Source organism: Temnothorax curvispinosus, unplaced genomic scaffold (genome assembly GCF_003070985.1).
Source record: "Temnothorax curvispinosus isolate PA1 unplaced genomic scaffold, ASM307098v1 QBEX01013138.1, whole genome shotgun sequence".
In the NCBI taxonomy this organism is placed as follows: Eukaryota; Metazoa; Arthropoda; class Insecta; order Hymenoptera; family Formicidae; genus Temnothorax; species Temnothorax curvispinosus.
Window position 1 is genome coordinate 691,300 of NW_020222918.1, and position 8,786 is coordinate 700,085.

General features: G+C 39.3%; 1 protein-coding gene across 1 annotated transcript; it reads left to right on the forward strand.

The window, feature by feature from the left end:
* The first annotated feature begins 1,067 nt into the window (after window positions 1-1,067).
* Window positions 1,068-8,549, forward strand: LOC112463332 (muscle segmentation homeobox-like). The gene is made up of 3 exons (XM_025029687.1): window positions 1,068-2,295; window positions 6,031-6,212; window positions 7,799-8,549. The coding sequence occupies exons 1-3, from the start codon at window positions 1,449-1,451 to the stop codon at window positions 8,015-8,017; spliced, it is 1,248 nt and encodes a 415-aa protein (XP_024885455.1). The 5' UTR covers window positions 1,068-1,448; the 3' UTR covers window positions 8,018-8,549.
* Window positions 8,550-8,786: the final 237 nt, after the last annotated feature.

Genomic DNA, 8,786 nt, shown 5'->3' on the forward strand with positions numbered 1-8,786 from the left:
TCTCCGTACTGGACCGAGAAAAGGCATGGCTGAAATTTCGAAATTCTCATATTTTCATGTCTCGCATATTTCTTAAGACCACGATTTAATCCTTATTGGCGACTATAATTTACATTTAATGCCTTATTTCGCATTATTATATGTTTTGATTTATAATTAATTCAATATAATAATTATGGCACTTATTTTGGAAAGTTATAACTGTGTCATATCGAAGTTATTTAAAACAATAGAGTGAGACACATGACAAATCGCTTATTAATTTAATAAGAAATGGTGATTCAATACTGTATTAATTTCTAAAAAAGCAAATTCTTTGCCGAATTTAAAATCACGAATCCAATTTTACTTCAAATCAAATCTGTTGACTAAAAATTAATCGCAAAACAAATAACAAGCTTGTTATTTCCTTTTCTTCTCGCAAAAAAATTAAAAACGATGTTGTGTTTTCAACATTATCTTTATAATTAAATTCTCCAAATTTTTCTTAAAAGAATGATTAAGCTATCGAAGTATTTATCAAAAAGATAGTGCGATAAAAAAATTAAAATGTTGTGTTGTTTACTTTATAACGACATTTTGTATCGACTAATCCAAATATAGTCTCTTCGCATTATCGGTGTTATTTAATGCACCGACAATTGAAAACTATCTCATCCGCGCTCTTAATTTTTTTTTTCAATCTTAATCACCCCGCCTAATTGCTCAATTGCGCTCATTACCGTCTCCGACGTAGTAAAGCGAGTGGCGATTAAATCTTTCCCTCGTCGCCGTCCCCTTACCGCGCCGCTCTCGCTCCGTGACGGCACGTCGCATTTGCACGAGAGAAACTTATCCCTCGGTACAAAAATCGCTGTATAGATAATTCCTCCTGCTCCTGGGTTCCAGCCACGGGGCGGAGCGTCGCGAGGAATGCCCCCGTTAGTAGTTCCCAGCCTCGCCCCATTCTGATCCTCTCCTTCTCGCTCTATCGCCCGGATTCCCCACTTCCACGAAGAGACCGCTCTTCCGTCGACGAGTGTTCGACCCCACCACGAACGCTTAGCCGAAGGCAAAACGAAAAATCAGGGCGGTGCTGGCTAAGCGGTCAAACTCAGTCCACACGGAGAGCTCGGCTTGGCTAGAGGCTATCCAGAGCTGCTGGTCAACGATCATTGATCCACGAGAGTTGTCAAACGTCGAGTCCCTGGTGTGATCGATGTGCCTCGCGCGCGTCCTAATTTGAAGTTGACCGTCGGCGAACTCTTCGAGCAAACTCCGGATTCCGAATTCGTAAGAAACTATGTGCGAGTCAGTGAAGAGTCATTCGTGAAGTAGTGAACTACGTCGAGCTTCTATCGTCCGTCGCGGAATGAGCGGATAGTTCTCAGACTACAGATATCAAGGCACCGTTATTGCGGATCTCACCAGTGCTAATCGATACGAACGTGATCGATTGACGTCTAAGAATGACAGTAATAAGGATGACCTCGCCGGTGACGCCTGCATCGACCAGTCCGGACTCGCCAGATGAGGCTCAGGCATTGCAGGCAAGTCCCAAACCGGCTCATCGATTGAGTTTCTCCGTCGCGGCTCTGCTAGCGGACACCAGAAAAACGTCGGATTCCTCGACGAGGCAGAACGCGATCCTAACATCACCCAGATCGTCACCGATCGTCTCGTACCCGATTCGACAGGAACCTCGTATGTTGAAGCATCCGTGCGATTTCAAAACGTCGAGATATATTTTGTCATCGTCGCCCAACCTCAATCAAGAAACCAGATTGATTCATTGTACCTCTCCTCACAATACTTCGGAATCCAGAACACCACCGAGGTATCACGAAGCGATCGACTATGCCTGCAATATCGAGTCACCCGGCAGACGATCGACCTCTGGTAGCATCGACTATCGCATGCATCCATCCACGGACGTCAGTACTACACCGGAACCCATAGTAGGTTGTTCCTCGTCTCCGAAGATCATCGGCAACCATCAGGATGCCGGTTCGCAATCACCGAGAAGCAGCTCCCACGGCGAAGCCCGCTCGAGGTGTTCAGAAACGGATGATATCGAAGAGGACGACGAGAGCAGACTGGTTGACGTGGAGGATCTTCAGCATCCGTCCAGCCCAACCCCTATTAGGCCGACACCGGCCTATCTCGGCGGTTTTGCCACCATCGGCGGTATCCCGGAGATCCCGCCTGGTTTTCACTCTGCAGTTTGGGGCGGCGGACATCAGAATGCAGTTGCGGCGGCCGCGGCCACGGCTACATTCTTCCCTTCTCATTTCTCTCATCATGCTCCTCTAAACGGTAAATGTCAACTTTGATATTTTCGCATTCTATATGTATTTTTGAAATATTGTTTTTGTTTGAAATATTAACGCTAGAATGATGAATTAATCATAATAATTCGACTAATTTGATGTCCTCATTTATATCTAAACATTCTAATCTCTATATATTGATGATACTACAGAAAAGAACATGATATTTGACAGAGAAATCTCATTTTCTTTTATGTTCCGAATAATAGTTCTCCTAAGTAGCCATTAATCGTTTCATTAAATAGTCATTAATCATTTGATCGTTCTAACGTTAATCTCAAAAGAGCCGAGCTATTTGGCCGTGTGACGACAACTGTGTTTGCGATTGTCTTTAAGCTTTGGCGGAGTGCCAATCGCCTTTGTGTTTCTCGGCAGATTCTTTTCATGGTTCATTGCGGCTAAAGCGATTACGCGGTTACAGACGTGGTTTACGGATGGCAATTTCTCGCTGCTATATAGAATCCAGACAACTTTACTCCTTATCGATACGTAATATTGAACGTGATGATATTCTGAACATAAGCCTCGCAGAAGACTATCTCGTGGTAATAATCACGCAAATGTACTTTCTGTTTACGATTTTACAACAGCTTATAACAATTTAATAATTTTCTACAAGTTTCTGAATCGTAATTCTCTAATTCTAACATAAATAATTAGCACCAACCGACATATAACGTCTTTAACTACTTGACACGATTGTAAATAAATGATATCACCTCTAACGCTAATTACGTTAAACGATTTACGGATTACAAAAGACGATTGTTGAAGAGGCAATTTGAGTCATCATTTTGTCTCGTCAAGAAAACAAAGGACTAGAAACGCAGGACTGAACTTAACTAGCTTGTGGATTTTTTAACGAAACAATGGGTGATTATCGAAAGGCGTTCCGAGACAAATCGCGCAATCGGCGAACAAAAATTGATTCTCTAACGGCCGTTTCGGCCACTGCTGGAACGATAGCCTACCGTCGCTCGATCGGGCCAAACAATTCTCAACGTATTCTCGCTTGATAAACGATTGTTATGAAAGAACTCTCTTGTGATTCGTAGATAAAATATTTATCTAATATTGTTACGCAATAAAATCTGCCTCAATGCTCTTCAAACATTTTATCATTTAATCATTTCTAAATTTAATTGGCTTGTTTGTCTCTAAACGTTAACTATTTACTGTATGAATATTTTTTTAGACGTTTCTTTTTAATGCAAAACTTTCTTTTACGTACAATTTATTTGTAACATAATATCTGCGTAAATACTTTATCAATTTTTTATAAATTTTTAGATTAATTTTTATAACAAATATATAGGTAATGTATATCTAAAAAGCATTAAAGAATTTCAAAAGTTTATATTTACTTTATCTTTTTAATTAAAAAATTTAAATTGAAGATATATTGAAGATATATATCTGTTGCTAATAATTAGTTGAATTAATATTTACGTATATTAAAGAAATATAGATAAGAATACATGAAAATTTATCCCGAGAATAAAAATAGCTACTTGTAAACACAAATAATTCTCAAATAAGATCCCGTGTGAAATATATGATACGGGCAAAATGCCATAATTCTGAAATATGAACTCTCGTAGAGGGTATTTTCACAGATCGGCGCACCCCTTCAAAGTTTTACGCCATCGTTCTTTTATCATGATTATCTTAAATAAGTGATTCTGTACCGTAAAAAAATTTACTGGTGGTACAAATGTCGCGAAATTTAAGCAGTTTTATCTTTAAGTTGTACAGACAATTATAAACAATACACAATTCTCCTAAAAATGCTTTCTGATATAATTTGAATATTATATTGAAAAAAGAACATATGATACTTTTGCTAAAATTTGATGATACAAAAAATTCATAAAGTTCATATTATATTTTAAACATAGGAAATTATTAAGAAATTTTTTTATATTTCTTAAAATCAATTGTAAATTTTTCCTATTATTATTCATTTTACATAGCTATATGAATTAGAAATGATAATAATTTTTTAAAATAAAGATATGATTTCTTATCAGAAATAATGTAATTCCAAAATAATGGTTTTTACGTCATTATTCACTTTGTTCGTAACTTTGTCCAGATTGAAATTGCTACAAATACACAGGCGCAGTGAGGAAATCGAGCACGATTATATCGAGAACGTTAATCCTTTCGATCGTTATGCAATGCAATAAAAGACACCCAACCGTTCACGATCCTTCCTTTCCAGTTTGCACTGCGTCCGATGATCGTTGCATTCGTGGAACAAGCTTATCTCGGCGGAATCAGCTAATTATTTCGAATGCACATTCTCGATCGGTAACATCGGATTGAAATTGGCCCCCGCGTTTTTGGTGGCCCCGCGACGCGGAGAGATCACCGGATGCCGAGACTAATTGGAACCCTTAGCGTGCGGTGAGGAACGTATACAAAGGACAATTCCGAAGTAGGATCGAGCATGGCGCATACTAGCGTGCTATAAGTCCGGGCTGATGCGTAGAGAATCTTGGAACAGCGACAGGGAGGAAGGATGAGAACAAGGCGAGAGGAGGCGAGCGAAGGGCGGTTCCGACGACGAATTTGAAATTCAGAAACGGCAACTGCCAAGACGACGACGATGTGGCCTTTTGTCTCGTCGTGATCTCGGCTCGCTGCTTCGGTACAGAAGCTGTTCACCTCCGCTCTACAAATCTGTCAATTGTCTCGAGACAAATCTCGAGGAATATAACCGATATATTCCGATACCGCGGCGGACTCCCTGTATTCCTTTCTGCTCCGTAGTAGCTTGACGCGTCCTCGATTATCTGAACGTGGCGTGGAGGGATAGACGATATTCTCTGTACATTGAGCTTTTAGAAAAAATATCTATATTATACATAATTATTTTGTCTCGAACTATGTATTGAGGATGAAAATGAAGAAATAACTGTTTTGGATTTTATTTAGAAACAATTAAAAAGTATTGTAAATTATTTAAAGAGCGCAAAATTTTCTTTGCATTTTTCATATTAATTTCTTAATTAGTTATTCATAAGAATTCATAAAATTTGAAAATAATTTTTTATCTGCATCATCTAAATTCTTGTAATGTAATGAACTTTAAGAATTTTACGAGATTTCTTCTCGTTTGATATTAATCCAACAAAATGATACTAATAAAATCCGGATTTATCTAAAGAAATTAAGTATATCTACTCCTATTGAATCATAAAATCTTACTACCATGGTTAGCAAAATAATGCAATATTAACCATCGAACCGTATAGGCGCAATTAACCGATACTGCGGTCGTGTCTTTTTCTAAGCAGCGAGCGAAGAATACCAAGCTCACCAACGACGTCTTTCTTCGCGCGAGCAGGCGTTACGATCGACACTCTTATGCGAGTGGTAGCCGCTGCCGGGCCGTGTAGAAACAATTCGCGGCCGGAATTTTGCGGTCGGACAGCAAAAAAGTAATGAGGCCAGTTTGCGGCGCCGTTCCGACGGAAAAATTATGAATTGCACCCTAAAAAGACGCGTTTGCCCTTGCCGGGCTATTCCGTCGGTTCGAGGCCGACAAAAACGGGACATTGCGGTCTCGGGCCCTTTCCTCCGTTGGCCTACCTATCCCGCGGAACACCTTCGCGAGATATCTGTCCGTCAGTTTGTTCGTACGAGCATAATGCTCGTCGCTGTTCTCGTGCGCAACATGCACTTGGACTGAAAGCGTGTTCCTTTTTTCTTTCAGAGAACGGCGAGCCAGCCAAGATTAAGTGCAACCTGAGGAAGCACAAGCCAAACCGAAAGCCCAGAACGCCCTTCACGACCCAGCAGTTGCTAGCCCTCGAGAAGAAGTTCAGAGAGAGGCAGTACTTGAGCGTCGCCGAGAGGGCAGAGTTCTCGTCGTCATTGCACCTCACGGAGACACAGGTAAAAATCTACTATTTATTGCTTCGTGTACAAGTTGACGGAATGCTAAATTTGATATCAAAATCCTCTTGATAGTTACGCTGCGTCACACGGCATAATTTTAAAGTTTATAAATTTAAATGTAGTCATAAATATTCAGTAGTAAGACATGGCTAATTCTCTTTTAAGATTAAAAATAAATTTCTCTAAGATACCAGCATCATTTCGCTTATTAGCACTAATTAGCGAATAAACTATAAACTTGTTCAACTCCTACCGGCGTTTATTCTACAACCGTCTTAAATTTATTGCTAGTTTATTGTAAATTATTATAAGCTTATTATAATTATTACAAGAGTTTATAGAGATAGCTTGACGGAGAACCAGAATTGGAAATTTTATCGAATATCTTAAATTCTTCACTCGTTATGCAATCAAATTAGCACATTAATATCCGATCCGCCGTGAAGATCGTGGTTTTTTCGAGATGCGGCGTGGCAACTGATTTCATGCGACTAGACTCTCAAACTGGCATTGGTATACGCTTCTCGCATATCTTTCGCCGCTTTTATTTCCTCGGAGCCAGCCGGGTGCCATTCACGAGTCAAAACAGTTTGTGCATGTCTGTCACAGCTTAGTCATAGTAACTGTACGGCGCTGCCAGATGCGCGGTAATTAGCGCGCGTAAATGCGCGCTACCCGTACCAGCGATACAAAGTAAAGAGGACGGTAATTTTATTAATAGACTACAAATTGCCTGTAACGCGTTCCGCAATAGCACGCGATGACCGACCAATTATCTCCGGCTGAGATCCCGATTCTCTGGCAGTGATTTCCGAAACGCATTTCGCGTGCCTTCGCGCATACGAACACGGTAAAGCGCGAATCGTATGAGTTAATTTCCGCGCAGGCTGCCGCTTCGAAACGATCCGACAACAACGTCGATTATTCGATTAAGATAGACGTCGATAAAATTATAGGGAGGGATAACGGTTTGTTTATAGCCGCAGATGCGTCGCCACGATATCGCGGATTATTTATCAGTTCCTCTCTTAGACTTTATCGCGATGTCATAAATATGCCGTTTGCCAAAATTATATCCCAAAAGTGACATTTAAATGGAATTTAATGTGCTCTACCTTCCAATTTATTTTAAAGATTTTACACGCGATGCCAAGTGTTCGAGCTGCAAATTCCAACGGTCGAACAAAATTATACGATGCCGTAAAACTGGTGCAATTTATTACTCCCGTACTCTAAATTAACGTCAAACCGGCAAATTTTGTGTTGATATATCTAGTCAATATTAATGGATAGCATCACAGACATTATTATTCGTACCTTTTAATAAACTTTTTAGCCTGCATTTATTCCAGATTTGAAAATAAATTATTTTTTGTATTTTTGTTAAAAATTTGTGTAAAGTTAGTTTATGCATTCAATTATTTCTCTGTGTATTCTTTCTACGTTGATATAACGTTACTCGTTTGCAACACGTATGAATTTGGAAGCTATTATACATCGATCGTTATATTCCATATTAATCATCGTGTCGGAACTCACATTAAAATACGCCGTTGTAAAGTCGAATTGATTTATTGTTGCAGGTGAAGATCTGGTTTCAGAACCGACGTGCCAAGGCGAAGCGTTTGCAAGAAGCAGAAATCGAGAAGTTGAGAATGTCAGCTGTAAGACAGCATCATACGGCGCTCTACGGCTCACACCCGGGAATCTTAACTCCCGCGGGACTTTATTCCGTAGGAATGCTGTCTCATCCCGGGCTGACATCTCATCACGCAATCGCTCAGCATCCCGCGAGGGAATGAGAGCAGTAACGTTCGATACCGATTAGAAATCACTGAAAGGATCTGTTATCGAATCTCGTATCCCGAGGAATGATTTTTTTTGGCTGCGCGAAAAGGGCAGACTTAAAAATTACAATGCAATTGCAATATGTGGATAAATGATCTTAAAATGATCTCGAAGAGAGAGAGAGAGAGAGAGAGAGAGAGAGAGAGAGAGAGAGAGAGATCGCCATTGGCTTTACAGTATTAGTTTAAAGAAGTAAAGGCTCACAAATCTGTTAAAAAATTCATCTGTGCCAATGTTGCCTGTCTTGAAAAGGTTGGAGGTTGTTGTAAATAGAATTGTAAATATTGCTCATGCACCACGCGTTAACTACTTTGTACATACATAAATACCTAGTGACTATTCGAGAAATGGGGTTGCATTTGCATCGCTGAATGCAAATAATAAAACGAATGAATCTCAGTAATATGAAGAAAATTCTTTTTCCAATTTTGTATAAATGTAAAGCAAACGTAACGACGATCAGGAGAATTTATTTAATAAATTGTATTATCGTAAACAGCGCAATTTATTCCCCTCATTGCCCCTAAGATCCTTTCTTTCGCCTTAATAAAATAAGTCTTAATCAAAAACATAAATTTAAAAATTAAAATTTGAATTAATATAGTATACGTACTCTATAATGTGCTTTTTACTTATGATGAGAATTGAATTAGATTTCAATTACTACAATTCGCACAAAAAATAGAATGTTTCAATAACATTTTTTTAATGAAAGATCTGAAC

Excerpts from the sequence above, each read along its gene's own strand:
- LOC112463332 (XM_025029687.1), top strand. The coding sequence starts at position 1,449 with ATGACAGTAATAAGGATGACCTCGCCGGTGACGCCTGCATCGACCAGT. Across the intron at positions 2,296-6,030 it reads TCATCATGCTCCTCTAAACG|AGAACGGCGAGCCAGCCAAG; the intron begins GTAAATGTCAAC and ends TTTTTCTTTCAG. Across the intron at positions 6,213-7,798 it reads TGCACCTCACGGAGACACAG|GTGAAGATCTGGTTTCAGAA; the intron begins GTAAAAATCTAC and ends TTATTGTTGCAG.